The sequence below is a fragment of the Delphinus delphis genome, chromosome 1 (assembly GCF_949987515.2).
Source record: "Delphinus delphis chromosome 1, mDelDel1.2, whole genome shotgun sequence".
NCBI classification, from domain to species: Eukaryota; Metazoa; Chordata; class Mammalia; order Artiodactyla; family Delphinidae; genus Delphinus; species Delphinus delphis.
Genome location: NC_082683.1, coordinates 82,341,405 through 82,361,346, shown reverse-complemented (window position 1 = coordinate 82,361,346; position 19,942 = coordinate 82,341,405). Strand labels below are relative to the sequence as shown.

General features: G+C 37.9%; 1 protein-coding gene across 3 annotated transcripts in view; it reads left to right on the top strand.

Annotated features, from left to right (window-relative positions):
- ARHGAP29 (Rho GTPase activating protein 29) overlaps positions 1–13,951 on the top strand; it is a 64,079-nt gene extending 50,128 nt beyond the window's left edge. For 2 of the 3 annotated variants that reach the window (XM_060025930.1, XM_060025923.1), the window contains 8 exons: positions 750–848; positions 2,166–2,305; positions 2,594–2,782; positions 3,052–3,189; positions 7,319–7,551; positions 8,773–9,103; positions 9,236–9,344; positions 11,816–13,951. In XM_060025930.1, the coding sequence (XP_059881913.1) occupies positions 750–848; positions 2,166–2,305; positions 2,594–2,782; positions 3,052–3,189; positions 7,319–7,551; positions 8,773–9,103; positions 9,236–9,344; positions 11,816–12,699 (2,123 nt within the window). In that variant the 3' untranslated portion in view covers positions 12,700–13,951. Of the gene's footprint in view, positions 1–734; positions 849–2,165; positions 2,306–2,593; positions 2,783–3,051; positions 3,190–7,318; positions 7,552–8,772; positions 9,104–9,235; positions 9,345–11,815 lie in introns of all 3 variants that reach the window. The other variant, XM_060025925.1, reaches the window with a different exon arrangement.
- Positions 13,952–19,942: the final 5,991 nt, after the last annotated feature.

The window sequence follows — 19,942 nt, the reverse complement described above, 5'->3', positions numbered from 1 at the left end:
ATAGTTTGAAGGCAGGGGGAATCTTTTGGGAGAGATGTGGTTTAAATAATTTGTAAAGCCCTTTCTAACTCTTAAGACTGTTAAGGGCTTGAGTTAAGTGTAACCTTCCACTTAGACACAGCCCTGTGTGTAATATCAGCAGGGAGCAAATAAACCTCATTTCATTACCTGGTCAGGCTGCTTCCACCCATGCTTTGAGACACATGGCAGAGTCCTTGGCTGACAGCTTATATCCCATGCTCTGCTCCCTGCCAGGATCATTGGTCCTGGTTCCTGGTCTTCTGTCTTACTGGCAACATAAATGTGATGGTACTGTTGTATTGCTATATTTGTAGATTTTTGTTTATTTTAGAAAGCTTTAGGTTACATTGTAAGTATTTCTTTATCATTTAATTCAACAAGCATTTAATGACAACTTTACCATTGTGCCAGCTATTCTGTCAGACATTAGATATAAGACTTGAATAGAAAATACTCCCTGTCCTTGAGTTTATAATCTCTAGCACTTACTATCAGAAGTTGACAATAAGGTTCATTGGAATGTGTGATCCTCAATTTTAAATTTATTTGGAAAAGTCAGATTTGGCTCATTCCTCTTTTGTTCCCAAGAGTATCAGAATCCCCTGTGTCCAAAGTCTGTGAATGGAAGCAAATGTTTACATTGTAGCTAATATAATAGTATGACTTGCGTTATTCAAAAAATGTTGTCACTGCCCATTTCTTAAATTCTACAGTGAATTTTCTTTTAGGAGACTTTCACCGAAAACTTCCACGAACTCCATCCAGTGGAACCATGTCTTCTGCAGATGATCTGGATGAAAGAGAGCCACCTTCCCCTTCAGAAGCTGGTATTACACTCACCTGAATCAAGTTTCCATTAAACCAGTTGAATCAGTAGCATTGCATGATATTAGGGAAAAAATAGTATGATTTAAAGAATTCCTTTACTGTGTATTTAAAAAAAAGGCATTATGGTGACTTAAATATATCCCAACAAATTATGTACAAGTATGGGTTGATAATGTATTAATCAAATGTTACAAGTAAAAATATAAGAATAAACAGCAAAACCACTGGAGCCAAAATGTATTAGCATGTTGATAAAATAGGCTAGATATTTTGGTCTTTCATAAATCTAATAGTGACGTAATTGTTCAGAGTGTTGCAATACATGAGAGACATTCTAGTCATGAGAATTTCTATATGAGAAAAGCCTCTTCAAAAGAAATAGTGTAAGAAGCTAGGCGGGAAAAGTAAATACATGTACTTCTTGAGGGCAGGGAAAGTTGTGGATGCTGAAGGGTATAAAAGAGAAGTCACGTTAATGGCTTCATTTGAGACCTCCAGATACCTGTTCTGGTATCATTTTCTTAAATAGTATAAGAACATCTGACCTCTGGTAGGATTTTTTTTTTTGGCTGCATTGGGTCTTTGTTGCTGCGTGTGGGCTTTCTCTAGTTGGCGGCGAGCGGGGTCCACTCCTTGTTGCGGTGCGCAGGCTTCTCACTGCGGTGGCCTCTCTTGCTGCAGAGCATGGGCTCTAGGTGCGTGGGCTTCAGTAGTTGTGACTTGCAGGCTCTAGAGCGCAGGCTCAGCAGCTGTGGCTCACGGGCTCAGCCGCTCCGCGGCATGTGGGATCCTCCTGGACCAGGGCTCGAACCTGTGTCCCGTGCGTTGTCAGGCGGACTCTCTACCACTGCACCACCAGGGAAGCCCTCTGGTAGGATATTGATAGATAACTAGCTAGTATTACTTACAATTTTGTAATGAATTGAGAATAGCTTTATCTTTAATGCAAATAATGCTGACACACTAACCTCATATAGCTAGTTTTATTCCAAGCTTTCAAAGGGTCATTTTCTAAGAATGTAATGCCACCTGTGTAATAAAGGACATGTTAATAACTGTAAATTCGCTGATTCTGGAAACATTATGCCATGCTATTTTAGAAGTATCTTATTGGTCTGATGGTGATTTTTTACTCGTAGCTTAAATGTTTGATATATGTGTGCCTTGTAAGAGATCTATAAGTTGGATGCTTATTTTGTTATTATAGTAAGAGCTTTTTGTAATCTTATTTAAAGATTTTTTTAAATGTAGTATCATACGGTATAATTTTTCTGTAGTCTTACAATTCTTACATACTATTCTACTTCTGCTACAAGGACCCAATTCCCTCGGAACATTTAAGAAAACTTTGATGTCAAAGGCAGCTCTCACTCACAAGTTTCGCAAACTGAGATCCCCCACAAAGTGCAGGGACTGTGAAGGCATTGTGGTATTCCAGGGTGTTGAATGCGAAGAGGTAAGGTCATTCTGGAATTACATTAGCCCTTTTATGCTTTTTGCTTTGAGCAATGCTTTTTGTTATTCATTTTACCGATTAGGATCTTTTGCAAATGTATTTTTAATAAATTGAACCACGGTGTATTTCTGTAATTTTATATTTCATTTTGCTAGTAAATGTATTTCAAACACCACAAGTAATACCTTTTAAACTCATTTTTGTTCTGTTACCACTCTACCTGTAGTTTGTCCAGTTGTGAATAGTTTTAAGGTGAGTTAACCATTTTAGACTTTCATTTTCTTGTAGTGTCTCCTTGTTTGTCACCGAAAGTGTTTGGAAAATTTAGTCATCATCTGTGGTCATCAGAAACTTCTGGGGAAAATACACTTATTTGGAGCAGAATTCACACAAGTTGCAAAAAAGGAACCAGATGGCATCCCTTTTGTACTCAAAATATGTGCCTCAGAGATTGAAAATAGAGCCTTGTGTCTACAGGTACATTATAACTTTTAAAATTAAAAATTTTTAAATGTAAATGTGATTTGTTCTAATGATAAGGAGACACTAAAGGAGAACAGTGCTCTCAGTTTTTACTAAATAACTGAATTTATTCAGATTTATTTGGAAAATATTACCTCATTTGGTCCTAGTTTTTTCCTAAAATATTTAGAATTGAAGTAGACATTAAGTATATTTAGAGGTCTGCATTTAATCATTTGTACTGAAGCAGAATTTTGCAAAATTTTTTCTCTTTTCTTCTCAAGGGAATTTATCGTGTATGTGGAAACAAAATAAAAACTGAAAAACTGTGTCAAGCATTGGAAAATGGAATGCACTTGGTAGACATTTCAGAATTTAGTTCACATGACATCTGTGATGTCTTGAAATTATACCTTCGACAGGTAAAGTTTTTAGCCTTGAAATTTACCATTAAATAGAGCAAAAATATAATTTGCGGTTTGCTGATGTTTGCCACACGTATTTTTTTCATTGACATAGACCATGTTAATATCTTTCCAATTATTAATGTACAGATCAAAGAGTGTATAAAATATATGTACAATTTAAAGACCCATAATAGTAAAAACTCATTTTCCATCACCTAGCTTAAGGAAATAAAATATCACTATACCTTATAGAAGGCCCCTGTTCGCCCCTCCCCAGTTGTAGCCCACAGCTCTACCCAGTGGTCTTTCCTAACCATGTTAATACCTCCCTCTCTTTTCTTAATAGTTTTAATACCTGTTGTGTATTCCTAAACAATATATCATTAAGTTCTAGAAAACTGAGTAGAAAGCATAAATCTGGCTGTTTAAGAAAAGTCCACCATTCACACTGTTATATGAAGAATTCAGCCAATAGAACAGTGTCTGGGTCATAGTTTGGCTTTACTTTCATAGATATTTTAAAATAACTATCGTGGGAGGTTACTAGTCAAGGTGTGAATGCATTCAGGGAACATGAAGTTCACCTTAGTTGGGGGGCAGGGCTATCCTATAAACGAGGTACTGTAAATTCAGCAGGAATGTGGTCGGGAGTGGACTTGCTCTATATTTTCTCTTTCTTTGCTCACTCTTGTACCTGCATGCTATAGGAGTAGGTCTGAAGAAAACGCTTCTGTGGGTGAAGTAAGTGGCCATAGCGGCTCAGGCAGCAGTTCCTGGAAGGGTTACAGGAACAACCAGCACATTGTTATGATAAGCCAAGTACAAAAGATCTGGGACAAGCCCAGCTGCATTCTGTCCTTGGGTGAAGCTCTCTGTCCTTGGGTGAAAGTGAAGAGACAGTTACGGAGAGCATAGTGACGATGGTCCTCATTGTGTCCATCTCAGGAGCTTTGTTCTTCATCTGGGTCCTTTTTAATATGGTGAAGAGCTGTCATCCTGGGATCTCTCTTCTCTACCCAATTCTGTGAGGGAACACCTGTCTTCTGTGTCATGTCTTCCTGTTTTTTATTTATTGTCCTGTTTTGGTTATGCCCATCTTTGAGCAAGGTGGAATAAGAGTAAATATTTGAAACTGTTTGATCTGTAAATGTATTTATTCTGCTTTCTTGAATGGGGATACTGTGAAAGTTTATGGTATTGTAGGCTGAAAATTATTTTTCTTCAGAAATTTGAAGGTGTTTTTTAATTCTCTTTGAAGCCTGAAATCCTTCTCATTCCTGACTCTTTTTATGTGGCCTATTGTTTTCTCTCTGAAAGCTTGTAGAATCATCTTTTTCCCTCCATTATCCTAAAATTTCACAGTGTATGCCTTGATGTGGGTGTATTTTCATCCATGGTTTCAGGCACTCCACAAGCTCTGTCATTCTGCTTACTTGTCCTTTAGTTCTTGGAACTTTAATTTTCTTGCTCATTTCCTCCTCTCTATTTTCTCTCTATTTTCTTTCTAGAACTTATATTTAGATACTTAACAACCACAGTGGTTCTCTAGTTTCCTTCCCTTTTCCCTAATTTCATTTGTTTTTGTTTTCTTTTAACACCTTCTAAGAAACTTCCTCAGCTTTTTCTTCCATTCCTACTGTAAACTATTTTATTTCTGAGATCGTCTTTTAATTTCCAAGAATTCTGGTTTTCTGTCCCTTTTATAGCATTCTTTTTTAAATTGAATGCAGCTTCTCTTCTACCTGAACTCTTCGTAGCTTTTTTTAAAGAGGATTCTTACCTCTGCTTAGCTTCTAGCCCCATCCAATAGAAATATAATGTGAGCCCTATATATAATATTAAATTATCTAGTAGCCACATAAAAAGAAACAGGTGAAGTTAATTTTAATATTTTATTCAACATATTGAAAATATTATCTGAACATCTAATCAGTGTTCGTAAATTATTAATGAAGCATTTACCTTTTCGGCCCTGACTCTGGGAAGTATGGCATATACTTTTCATCTAGAGCACACGTCAGTTTGGAGCAGCCACCTTGCCGCTGCTCAGTAGCCGTATGTGGATAGTGGCCACGATATTGACAGCACAGTTGTAGACCTTCAAGTTGGTTTTTTTTCCTACTTATTTTGACTCTGTCTTCCATAGTTGTCTCCTTAAAATTAAAGCTTTGGGAACTGAAATCTGTCCAGAAGCTCTTGAATACATGAAGGCTTTGAAGATTTTGAGCCTTACTGTAGTGTTATCTAGGAGAGCTGTTTGGGAAGTACCTGAGGTCTGTATCTCTAGTTCTCTGCTCTTGGGCTGGTCTGATACCCCAGAGAAAGGTCTTTCCCTGCCTACAGGTATGGTTCCAGAACTCTGGGAGCCGTGTTAGGTCAGAAGCTCCAGGATCTCTGCATTCAGCAGGCACACAGTCATTAAATCCTTATTTTAAGATAGTTGCCCACCTGTTCCTTGTGCTTGGCATTGCCCGTCCAGAGACCCTCTGTTTCACACTGCCCAGAGAAGAAATCCCCAGACTTCTGAGGTTGCTCAGGAGCATGGAGTGGAGACAAGGGTCTAGAAATCTAATGCTGTTCAGATAGCTCACCCTTCCCCGAGATCAGAGGACCTAGTCTGACAATCCCTGAGTCTCCTTAGGATCCGCTAAATCATGTTGGTTCTCAGTTTGGAATTTCAGCTTTCTCAGGAGTGCTACGTCAGCACTTGTTCACCTCCTCTTCAGCCTGTGAAATGTTACTTTTGTCCCCATTCCTGTTCTTCCAGTCCTGTAGGCTTAACTGTATTTCAGTGGGGTGGTAGGAGGGAAAGAAATTAGGTACAAATGTTGGATGTGCCACATTAGCCCAGGAAACTATTGATATCTCTTCAATCACATTTTATAGGATTCTCAACTGAGAAGTGGAAACAGTGTCTTTGAATGACTTTTAATCTCATAATGAATCATCCTTTATTTCTTTTATTCAGTGGAGGAGAGGAAATAAATGGGGTCCAATACTATCAGCTCTCATTTTATCCTAGGAATACTATGGGACCAAAGCTTTAGTGTGGGAAGCCATGCTCAATTCTTACAGTGTTAAGAGAGTAGCCTTTATTTACTCATTACCATGTGGGAAATCTGAAGCTCCAAGAGTGACCAAGATGGTAGAGGTAGAAATTAATCTCAAGGCTTCCCCTCTCTGGGAACAGAAGGGGAAACTGGAGAAGTGGTGCCTACCTCACCACAGATGTTGTAGGACATCAGCTAGCCAGAGAGATGCTGTATTTTCCATCGCTGAGCAGTGGAATCATTGAAATCAGTTATGCCAGTAGACAGATCAAGGTGGTATGCCCATTGACAGTTTGAGAGAGGAACTTTTTTTGACCTACTTATGGCAATTCAAGTTGTATTTAAAAATTGGATGACAAAATGTTGACAGTTTCTTTCTCGTAAGTCATATCGTCTTTTGCTAATCTTCCATCTGGCCCGAGTAAAACACAAGCACCCTATAGCTTTTTGTTCTCTCTCTCCCCCATACCAACAGAAAATAAGCTTTTTCTAATTAATTTGACTTATGTTGTATATTATCCTGGGTTTGTTTTAATAAAATAGTTGAAGATCATGCTAACTTTGGGGCAGTCATGAATGTAATTGGTATAGCATATCTATCAGAGTTTTAAGATCATATCATGTGGCTTTAGGTTTAGAGTTTTACTGATTACCAGTTAAGTCATTTTTAATATAGATATAATGTATGGTGATATCGGATTTCCTTTATAGATCACATCTAGCAAACATATGTACATTTCTTTTTTTTCTTGTTCTTGGGTGTAATTTTTTTTCTTCTAGTTGTATTGAGATATAATTGACATGCAGCACTGTGTAAGTTTAAGGTGTGCAGCACAACGATTTGACTTACATACATCATGAAATGATTATCACAGTAAGTTTAGTGAACATCCATCATCTCATACAGATACAAAATTAAAGAAATAGAAAAATATTTTCCCTTGTGATGAGACATGTACATTTCTAAATGTGATTGACCTTAAGTCTTGTTACTCTAAAAAGAACATGCTAAACCACTCAGTAGCTATTCAGTAGGTTATTAACAGGGAAAAAATGGGCAGAATGATATTTCTAATGTAATTTTATTTCTTTAGCTACCAGAACCATTTATTTTATTCCGATTGTACAAGGAATTTATAGACCTTGCAATAGAGATCCAACATGTAAATGAAGAACAAGAGATGAAAAAGGATAATCCTGAGGACAAAAAATGTCCAAGTACGTGCATAGAAATAAACCGAATTCTTCTAAAAAGCAAGGATCTTCTAAGACAATTGCCAGCATCAAATTTTAACAGCCTTCATTACCTCATAGTTCATCTTAAGCGGTAAGAATTTGAATAAGGCAGACATTGATTAGTGGGTGGATAATTGATCAGTTTTTCGGGTTTTATGGGTTTTTTAAAAATTGTGGTAAAATACACATAACATATAAATTTACCATTTTAGCCATTTTTAAGTGTACAGTTCAGTAGTATGAAGTACATTCACACTCTTGTGGTATTGTTTTTACATTGAATGTTTCATTTCTAATATGTGTTAAGGAAAGAGAGACATTGAATATGTGTTCGTGCAGCCAACATCTTTCCCTCAGATGCCACTTATATGCCAGGCTCTGGCTGGGGAAATTAGGATGCAAATATAAGGTTTCTGTCATCTGTTGTGCTTGTCAGCTTGAGGGGCAGACCCGCACACAAGTGCAGCACAGCGTCATTCTTGTTCTGACGGAACTTTGCTCAACATGAGTGGAAGATGGGGGAGAGGGGGTCATGAATCAGAGAAGGTAACCCTGAGCCAGACTTGAAGAACTGAGTAATGGTTTGGTGACAGAGAATGTACAAAAGAGCATTCCAGGTAGAGGGTAATAGACATAGAGACACAAGAGATCATTTTGCTTTTGAGGACATTTAAGTAATTTGGTTAGGCCAGGATATAGCAGGCGTAGCACAAAGTGAGCTGGAGGAGTCCTGGTAAAGTCACACATACCTGGCAGATGAGTCGACTGTCTTCTTTCTGTACTCACTAAAGAATTTTTAGCCGGGAATTTAACATGCTCAGGTTTGCCTATTAGATCTTTATGGCAGCAATATGGAGAATAGGTTGGAGGGGAGGTATTTATTTACTTCAGTTCGGATCTCTTTGAATAGCCAGAGAAATAAAAGGTGATGAGAGCTTGAGGTAAGGTCAGAGCAGTGGGATTGGCAATAAAGCAGAGAGATCTTTAGGCTCAGCTAGGCTTGAAGACTAGCAGTGAGATAGAAAGTTTCCAGCATATGGACCTGGGAGGATGTAATATATATTTACTAAGGTGGGAGCAGCTTTTAGGGGTGTGTTTTAATTTCTGCTGTTAAAACTGTACTGGTTCCTTCTACTTACTTATATTTAATCCTAATACTGTGAAACCCAACTTGGTGTGTGGTCAGTATTTAAGCAAATAAATAGATCCTTTCCCTAGACTTCTGCAGCCCATTTTTTCCTCCACCCTTCCCAGCCCATAGTAAACGACTGTCAAGGAAATCTAATACAGCCTTTTGTGTTCTGCATCACAGAGTCGTAGATCATGCAGAAGAAAACAAAATGAACTCCAGAAACTTGGGGGTGATATTTGGACCAAGTCTCATTAGGCCAAGACCCACAGCTGCTCCTATCACCATCTCCTCTCTTGCTGACTATTCAAATCAAGCGAGGTTGGTGGAGTTCCTCATTACCTACTCACAGAAGATCTTCGATGGGTCCCTACAGCCACAAGATATAGCTGTGTGTAGTGCAGGTGGTGGTACACCTCAGGTTGACCAAGGCTATCTTCCGAAGCCTCTGTTATCACCAGAAGAAAGAGATCCAGAACATTCTACGAAGTCACTGTTTTTCTCTTCAAAGGAAGTGAGTTTTGCTCTTATGGAATTGTGTTGGAACTTTGTAATGTTCACGTTATTAATAAGTTAAGAATCTTTGAACTGTTTATTTTGAGGTGTGTTTTGCTTCTTCAAGTTTAAAAATTTTCTTCATCCACAGGATATCCATACTGCAGATAGTGAAAGCAAAAGTTTTGAATCCACTGCATCATTTGAGGAATCAGAACGGAAGCAAAATGCATTCGAAAAATGTGATGCATGTCTCCTTGGTGAGTGGCCATGTAAAATGCATATTTGCTGACTTAAAACTGTCCCAATAAACCATGATTAAAAGCCAAGGTGAGTGGCGTTAAGAGAAGTCAGAGAAAGAAGCTTCGTTAGTAAATGCATCTTTGCCAGCCATTAAGAAAGTTGCCTTCATTCTTTACAATAACCCTTCTTATAAAAAGACTTGGAGTTCGAAGGTGTGTTTTGTGTTCTGAAAACTTTTTTTATTTTTATTTTTGCCATTAATTAAAGTCAAGGCAGAATCTGGTAAGCAGTATGATGATTCGTTAGCATCTTCTATTACTATAGATCATTGTATTGATCTTATTACTCATAAGGTGTCAACTAGACTCCTAAAATTCAAAAAATTTAGACTCAAAAAACCTCTAAAATGTTTTTCAAATGCCTTTTCCTGTTGCCTGCCTGTAACACATTAAGCACACTTCTGTGTATATCTTTTTAATTTCCTTGACTGTAATCATCTTATTCACTGTATGGTAATTTTAGTTTCAGTGATAGCTACCAAGCTATTCATTTGTGGAAAGGCTTCCACTTGTTACTATAATTCTGTACATCACTAGAGCTAACTTGCAGTTTTTTTAAGTGCAGCCATATATTTTAAATTTGAGTGTAATGAAGTATTAGTGATCACAGCCTGACAGGTCTAAAAAGTAAGGGAGCTGACATTCACTAAGTACCTGCCTGCTCTGTGCTAAGCACTGTGCTTATTGTTTGATTCCATTTATCAACAATTCTGTGCTATAAATAGGTAGTAATAGCCCCGTTCAACCCATAGCCTAATAGTCTGAGAGAGGTTAAATAATGTCAGAGGTCATGCCCCTAATAAATTGTTCAGTATTTGGACCTATGTCTGTGATTATTTCACTATTCCATGAGCTAGGGCTCCCAATTAGGAATAGTCATAAAAATAAATGTCATTTTTCAAGGGCTAACTGTATACCAGATAAATAAGCACTTTTCATGGTTAGATCTTTTAGGCCACATATAATCATAGATAAAATTATGATTCCTTTTGACAGATGAAGACACTGAGGGGCAGTGAGATTGCCTTGCCTAGTGCAGAAGGGGTAGAGCTGAGTTAAACCTGGCAGGTGGGGTTCAGAGTCTGCACTCTTACCCATTACACTCAAGTTTTTTCCCTTAGAACTTAAGAATGCACTTTGGGGCTTCCCTGATGGCACAGTGGTTGAGAATCTGCCTGCTAATGCAGGGGACACGGGTTCGAGCCCTGGTCTGGGAAGATCCCACATGCCGCGGAGCAATTAGGCCTGTGAGCCACAACTACTGAGCCTGCGCGTCTGGAGCCTGTGCTCCGCAAAAACAGAGGCTGCGATAGTGAGAGGCCCACCCACCGCAATGAAGAGTGGCCCCCACTTGCCACAACTAGAGAAAGCCCTCACACAGAAACAAAGACCCAACACAACAAAAATAAATTAATTAATAAACTCCTACCCCCAACATCTTCTTTAAAAAAAAAGAATGCACTTTGGTGCCTACAGCCTGACCACAGTGTGTCAGGTCCCTTAGGGTGTTTTATACACGTGGGGAAGCACCTGGGAAATCAGAACAAGAGAGCACTGTCCTGGAAGCCCAGAGAAGAGAGGTCCACAGTCTCAGGTAAGGAGAAAGGTCAGATGAGGTAAGGACTGTCAAGTCATTCTGATGGGTTGCTGTTTGCAGACCGCTGCCCAAAAGAGGAGCATGAGCAGAAGGCCAGAACTTACCAGAAATGGGACTATTTTAGGGGAGATGCTACAAAAAAGGATAGGGTCTGAAGGAGTTCAGGGTCCCAGTTTGAGAAAACATGGGTCCAGACTTGATAGGAAAGAGAAGAAAGTACGTCTGGGAGTAAACAGCAAATAAAGAGAATGGCAATTTTTACTTAAAATAAAACTATTCAACCTTAATCAGACAGGATGAATATGATAGTCCATTTATCAGTTGATAAGATGAGGGCATCGAAGGCATTTAATATGATATGCTCTCACTGTGGGTTGAATGTAACTGAAAAGCAGGTTGAGTTGGCAAAAGCCTTAGGATTCAGGGCATACTTACATTTGGTTGGCATGTACATTGGTGTAACTTTTCTGAGGGTAACACACCAATATCTGCCTGTTGAAATCGTGACAACCCTTTCAGCCAGCAAATACTTGTTCATACACAGCACATAAGAGAAGCTACATCAGCAAGTGTGGTTTTTTTTCACTAACCTGCAGTGAATTTTGTAGCTGTTTATTATATTGATTTAAATAAATGTGGAATTCTAACATTTTAATTCAAAGTGTACCTTTAATATTTTATGAGTATTTTACTCCTCTGCCTAGAGAATAACTTGGAAAAAATATATGAAGACCCTTGTTTTGAGAGGGTGTTCATCTATAACTCATTTGGACTCCCTTGTTAACTACGTGCCATAAAGTTTGATTTTTAAATGAATCTTTTCCTTTTTCAGACAACAAAGTGCGTTTGCTTGTAGACCAAGAGCTTGAATCAGCATCACAAAAGATGGAAGATGTTTGTAAAACCTCCAAGCTGCCTACTCTGAAGTCCGATAGGGAAATAAATGGTGTCGAGAGGCATACTCCAAGGACCAAGATTAGACCTGTAAGTTTGCCTGTAGACAGACTACTACTTCTTGCAAGCTCTCCTAATGAGAGAACTGGCAGAAATATGGGGAATGTAAATTCAGACAAGTTTTGCAAGAATCCTACCTTTGAAGGAGTTAATAGAAAAGACACCCCAACTATTGTTTGTTCCAAATTTGATGGCTTTGATCAGCAACCTCTACAGAAAACTCGGGAGAAACGGTATGAACAAAATGACCTGACTGCAAAGACTGCAGTGATTGTGCCCAGTGCATTCCAGGAAAGAGAAATGTCAGTGAGCATCAGGAGTGGTGGGGACCACCCAGTCAGCACCACCAGTAAGCCATACACAGAACCCATCAGGTCAGCCAGACAGGTGTCAGAGAGACGGTCTTCTGACTCCTGCCCTCCTGCTCCTGTCAGAGCACCCAGAACACTGCAGCCCCAGCACTGGACCACGTTTTATAAACCACCTGCTCCTGCTGCTAGTGGGAGAGGGGATGAGGAGAAATCTGTGACATCCTCCGCAGCTGTGCCCCCTTGCACAACTCACGCTCCCCAGGAGCACGCGCTGAAATCAGTTCCAGGTTCTGAAAATGCATCAGCTGGTCCCGTGCAGCTGGTTAGCAAGCCTAAAGAGAAGGCTGAAGAACGTGACTTACCTGGTGTACATCCAGCATGTCAGAGACCGAGGCTAAAACGAATGCAGCAGTTTGAAGACCTTGAAGATGAAATCCCACAGTTTGTGTAGGGTTGTCAGAATTCAGTTTTTCTGTTTTTGTTCTGTTGTTTTGTGGTGGTGTATTTGTTTTCTGGAAGAAATTTTTGACAGGGCCTCTCTTGTATAGGATTGCCAAATCATGGGTTTTGTTTTTTGTCATTGTGTTGTGTTATCCTGTATTGGTTATAATGAATGACAGAATGTTTTGATAGGGCCCCATCTGTGCCTCACTGGAATTATACGTATTTTTGAAGTTGTGAATAAATAGATGGACTCATGTTTTTTAAAGTTCAGTTGATTCCCCATAATATGGTCCATTTAAGTGCATCCCTAATATATGATATAGCTCTCAACTAATAGGTGCAATTGAGGAAATCAGCTTTATTTTTTTGACGTGAAACTACATGCTTATTTATAAAAGGAATGTTTCTGAGTGCAAGTGCCTGAAAGATCTTTGTTTGGTATGATTGTTTTTTCACACAATTTTATAGTGTATCTTTGACCATTTGTGCTTTTATGGTATGTGTGTAACCTTGTATTTTTCAATTGGCGAGTCACTTAACTTTTTCATATTTGCGTAATGGCCAAAAGGCTTGCAAATCTGTATTTAATTGCATTTTAATTAATTGCCAGATTTTACACGTGAGAGGCAGTTGAATTGTACAAAGAAAATGCACTTAAACATGTTTCCAAATTGTATAGTTCAGTCATGTCTTATTTGGTTTTAGCTATTATACATTTAGTAATTTTCACTTCTCGGCTTTGTTCTGCATAAACTTTTGTTGTTCAACAGCTCTGAACCTTTTGGTATTTTATATAATAGTCCAAAACAGTGTTTTAAAATTCAGTGCCTTTCCTTTTAATATTGTCTGGGATTTTCTTTAAAAAAAAACCCTTTCTTTTGTATGAAGTGTTTTCACTTATGAATAATTTTATGTACTTTTTCTACCTGAGTTTATAACCATTGACAATGTATGTTTCATCTGAATCATACAAAGATTTATTTAAGTTGATTCTAAGTATAATTCAATAAGCCTCATTGTTTGGAATTTGAGAGGAGGTATAGATGATTGGATATATTTCATTTATAAAATTCCCAGTTTTTGGAACTAGTATAGTTCTGTTATTTTCTTGGTTTTGTCGTTTTGCGTAAAATAGGATATAAAAGGGACAAAAAAATAAAATAGCCTCTTTTTATATGTGTGAATTATATTTGTAACAAATGCTTTTGTATGACCATGTTATACTTGATAAAAAATATATACATTAACCTGTTAAATTATTTCAAGTTCTTGTGGTTTCTCTGAAATTGTTGCCTCTTAGGGTGTGAGACTTTAAGGTTTATTAACCATTGGCTTAGTGGTCAGCACTTGGGGCTCATATGTCCCTTGACTACAACATGGAATTCATTTTATGGGAAGTTGTTCTATAGTTCTATATGACATTAAGGACTAGGAAGAAAGAATAACCCAAATCTTTTTGTACTGGAGCCTTGTTTGTAGTCCTCATTGTAAAAAATATAAAAGAATTGTATTGGTATGAAAACCTAAAAAGAAAATAAGAGCCAACATTGATTGAGCCCCTTCTGCGTGCCATGAACTCTGCTAAGTTCCACATAAATTATTTCAAGTTTACAGCATCCTATAATGGGTAGGTAAGTACTTTATTATTCTTGTGTTATGGATAAGGAAACTGACGCTTAGTTAAATAATGTGCTGTAGGTTCCAGAGGTGTAACAGTTGGAGTCAAAAACACAGGGCTGCCAGATTCTGATGGTTGACCAAAATGTTTCTTTGGGTTTTAAGTAAAAATAAAAGACATATTTTTCATTTTCACCAAGAACTTTATTCAACATGTATTCACTGTTTTGTTCCACTACCTTCTTCCATTTTTTAGGCAACTTCATAATTACATCTTCCCAAAACTTTTTATCTTTTGAGCAAAGAACTGTTCCAGGTGTCTTTTACAGTCTTCCAGGGAATTGAAATGTTTTTCCATTAAGAGAATTTTGTAAAGACCAAGATAAATGGAAATCCAAAGGTGCAGTGTCTGGTGAATACGGCAGATGAATGAGAACTTCCCAGCCAAGCTGTAACAGTTTTTGCCTGGTCATCATAGAAACATGCAGTCTTATGTTATCCTGATGAAAGATAATGTGTTTTCTGTTGCCTAATTCCAGATGCTTTTCGTCAAGTGCTGCTTTCAGTTGGTCTAACTGGGAGCAGTACCTGTTGGAATTAATCATTTGCTTTTCCAGAAGGAGCTCATAATAGAGGACTCCCTTCCAATCCCACCATATACACAACATCACCTTCTTTGGATGAAGACCGGCCTTTGGTGTGGTTGGTGGTTGTTCATTTCACTTGCCCCACGATCTCTTCCATTCCACACTGTTGTACAGTATCCACTTTTCATCTCCCGTCACAATTTGTTTTAAAAATTGAATGTTTTCATTATGTTGCAGTAGAGAATCCCATGCAGAAATATGGTCAAGAAGGTTTTTTCACTTATGTGGAACCCAAGATCAAAGCGATTAACATAGCCAAGCTGGTGCAAATGATTTTCAGCGCTTGATTAGGGTATTTTGAGTATGTAGGCTATCTCCCACATGGTATAATGTTGATTGTTCTCAATTAATGTCTCGATTTGATCACTGTCGAACTTCAGCTGGTCTACCGGACCATGGAGCATCGTCCAGCGAGAAATCTCCAACACAAAACTTCACAAACCACTTCTGACACATTCAGTCAGTCACAGCACCTTTTCATACACTGCACAAATCTTTTTTTTTTTGCGTTTCAGTTGCGTTTTTACCTTTCTTGAAATAATAAAGCATAATATGCCAAAAATGTTGCTTATTTCTTCCATCTTCAATATTAAAATTATACAAAAATTCACCAATTTTGATAAGTTTTTTTTTAATGCACACTGATATGACAGCTGTCACAATACAGTCTAACAAAATTGTTTTGCATATAGTTAAAGACAACTAAGTGCTTCTAGAGCCATGTTACGGAAAAAAACAAACAAAATTTTTGGCCAACTCAATAATATCAGGTGTTTAACAATAGAAAATGCACCTTTAAAATTTTTTTATTGTGGTAAAATATGCATAACATAGAATTTACCATTTTACTAAGTTTTAAGTGTACAGTTCGGTGGCATTAAGTACATTCACGTTGTTCTGCAACCATGACCACTATCCATGTCCAGAACTTTCTCATCATTTCATACTGAAACTTAGAAGATGTATTTTTTTAATTTTTATACTTTTTATTGCATAATTTCCTCATAATGTACATAGTTTTATGTTTGTTTTTAAAAATTTCCCCATAGCATATAAACCCCCAAATTCACATCTCAACACTAAGTTATCATCTTTATTTTTCTCGTGCGGACAAAGCAAAAATAAGAGTAGGGCACACCACGGGATAAAGTCCTCAGGATCTCGCTCAGCCTAATCCCAATGGCAACTACTAGGAAAACACATCAAGGCTTTCAAGTCCTTCATCTTCTTTCTAAGGAGCATAAAGCAGAGACATAACACACTGACTCTGGAGAAGTAATGTCGTGAGTGAGCTGTTCCTTCTGCCACGCTTGTGTAAGGAGCAGATTGGTCACTGACCTGGGTGTGGAATACCAGCTGGTAACCTTTCACCCAGTAGGAAATGTACTTTTAAACTTTTAATTTTCTTTTAATCTACTGAGACAACCCAAAGAGTGTATCATAATCAAGTGGGCTCTCTGTTTCCCCTCACTTTTAAACCTCACAAGTGAGGACTCCACTTCCGGCTCCTTTTTGCCTTTAGGGCTCTCTGGCATCTTGTCCAGCTAAAGCTGTTAGTCTGTAGATGCTTTCTGGTTTCCTGGGACATTAAGCAAGTATCTCTTGAGATGTTGCTTTTTCCAGAGTACCCACACGTGCCCTGTGCCCTGCTACCCAGTAATGTGGTAGCAGTCCATTCTTCAGGAAGTTGTTTTATTTCACATGGAAAGAATGTGAGCCAAGGAAAAGGGCAAAAGTCAGGAGTCCTTGCAGAGCTGCCAGACCACCAGAAAGCTTGTGGAAAGCATATTGTTCAGGTTTCCAAGAAGTCATTTGTGAAGCCTTGATCATAACTTCCCTAGATAGGCTTGTTTTACATGCTGAGAACTTAATTAGAATTTATGAGTATTTAAAATTACTTTGAGTGCATCTTAGGCAATGTATTTCTTTTGATACAGACTTAAAGAAGATATGATCCTTGTAAGGGACTTGTTGCCTAGAGGTCTCAGAAGCAAATAGAATCATACCTTACCTCCTGATGTGATTTAATTTAAAGATGGTCCATGGCTACACTATTCCCAGCTAACATTATGTCAACGTATTTGTACAACTATAAAAATCTCTTGAAATGGCAGCCATTGTATATTTTTATGACAAGTTATAGTCACCATAATTCTCTGGGTTTTTCTTTCCCAGAGGCAGGAAATTGTTCCTGTGTTGATATGATTATATATGTAGACAATTCAGTAACATCTAGAGTTTAGCAAAGATTCTGCCTTCACAATCAATATGCAAAAGTCAGTTGTATTTGTGTACATCGGCAACTAACAGAAAATGAATGTTTTTAGAAAGATCTCTTAAACAATATCATAAAAAATTTGAAGTACCTAAGAATAAGTCTAACAATATACACACAAGATCCTCATGGAAAAAATTTTAGGCTATCTGAAGAGGCATTTAAGGAGATCTTAAATAAATGGAGTGCTCTGTGCTATATGGATTGGAAGTCACATATTGTAAATATGTTCATATACCTTAATTTATTTATAGATTCAATGTGATTCCATCCAATATAATTTTTGAACCATTTGAAAGTTTCAGATATGATGCCCCATTAATGCTACTTTAGTGATATTTCCTTAAAACAAGAATACTCCTACATAACCATAGTCAACCGTCAAAATCAGATTAACATTGACATATGCCATCTAATCCACAGACCACATTCAGGTTTTGCCGATCAGCCCAATGATTTTCCTCTCTGCTCCAGCATCCCAGTCCAGGATCACCTGGTGCATTTCGTTGTCCTGTTTCTTTTCTTCTTCAATCTGGAACAGTTTTTCAGTCTTTTCTTTCATGACCTTGATACTTTTGAAGAGTATAGGCCAGGTACTTTGTAGAATGTCTCTCAGTTTGGGTTTACCTAATGTTTCCTCATGATTAGACTCAGGATATACATTTTTCTACAAAAGTACTACAAAAATGATGTTGTATTCTTTCACTGTATCATATCAGGAAGTGCACCATGTCAAATTGTCCCATTCCTGATGATATTAAGTTTGATCACTTGGTTAGGATAGTATCTATCAGGTTTCTCCATTGTAAAGTTAAAAGCACTTTGTGAGGATATTCTTTGAGACTGTATGAATATCCTTTTTCTCATCAAATTGTCACCAGTTAGTTTGAGTCCACTAACAGTTCTTACCTGAATCACTTATTACTATTCTGGTTGTCAAATGGTGAGTCCATCCTTTCTGATGCTTTGATTCATATTCTGCTTGCTGTAAGGAAGAGCAGCCCCTTCTCCACTTGTTCATTTGTTTATTCATCTCTGTTAGAATGGACTCATGGATTCCTGCTTTATTCGGTAAGTTACAATATATTTCTGTCATTTATTTTGATACTGAACTTTTCCCAGACTTGGTCTATGGGAGTCTCAAACTCACTGCTATATCCTTTTGACTTCTTTGTGTGTGTGTGTGGTACGCGGGCCTCTCACTGTTGTGGCCTGTCCCGTTGCGGAGCACAGGCTCCAGACGCGCAGGCTCAGCGGCCATGGCTCATGGGCCTAGCTGCTCCGTGGCATGTGGGATCTTCCTGGACCGGGGCACGAACCCGTGTCCCCTGCATCGGCAGGCAGACTCTCAACCACTGCGCCACCAGGGAAGCCCTAGTGAAAGTTTTAAATGATTTTTTTGTTTGTTTTAATTGACTCATAAATGCAGAAGTGTGTATATGGGTACATGCAGCATATAAAGAATGATTATAAAATGAACTCCCATTAGCCCTCAATCCCCTTAATAGAACGTTAAGAAGCCACCAGAGCCCCCTCCCTGTTCACATGACTGTCTCTCCCTGTCCCCTTCCAGGTGTAACCTCCTTCTTGAATTCTATGTTCATCATTCCCTGGCTTTAAAAAAAAATTATTATCTATGTAATATTTAATTTTGCCTGTTTCTGAAGCTTTTACAAGTGGAATCATGATTGATTCTTTTGTGGCTGGCTTGCTTACGTTTAACATGTTTTGGGGATTAATCCATGTAGATGTCAGTAGCTGCAAACATATTTTTTCTTTTTCCTTTTTTTTCAAATCTGAAGTATTCCTGCGGTAAATACATACAATTTAGTATTCATCTCACTGTTGATAGATATTTAGGTTGCTTCTAATTTTTCATCATTATGAACAATGCTGCATTGAAAACTTAATCTTTTTTCTTTATTTCACTTTTTTAAAAAAATCTGTTTTTTGGTTGTTATATCATTTAATCCTTATCAAGGCAGGTATTCTTAATTGTCTTTTTCAGACAAACAAATAGACTTCAAAGAGGTGAAATAACTTACTATAAGTTACATAGCTAATAAGAAAGGGTAATAAGACTTGAGCCCAGGTGTCTTTATTATAAATTCTGTCATTTCTAAATTATTTCATCTTCATTTTTTTAGCCACAAGCTGTGATAAATTGTGTACTTTCAGGCTTTATTTTTTCTTTTTAGTTGCTAGGATATTGAAGTTTACGGTTATCATATCCCAACTCCAAGGTCATTTGTAGTGTGTGTGTGGGGGTGTTAGACTTTATTCATTTAGTTCAAACCATTGCATCTAAAATTGCTAAAGTTTTCCTGGGTTATAGTGAGTTTTGTAGGCTAAACTTTGCTGATAATGAGAGAAAAACAGAGCAAATGACAGAATAAACAAACAACTCTACCCTCCACCCTCTATCTCAAAAAAAAAACAGTTTGGAAAGCAATTCTGTAGTGGAGAGCTGTTGAAGAATTTATGCATGGAAGAATAGGATTTGCATGAGATCTCTTACCATCTGCTTGTAATCAGGGAAAGAGTCAGCAATCCAGGTGAGAAATGGGCCCTAAATTAAGCCACTGGCTATGGGAATGATGACCTAAATTCCAATTTATTTTTAGGAACATAACTGACAGGGATTAGTGACCCATCATGAACATGGAGGTGGTGAAGGTTGAGGGTCGACTTGGGCAGGTTGGAGGAAGACA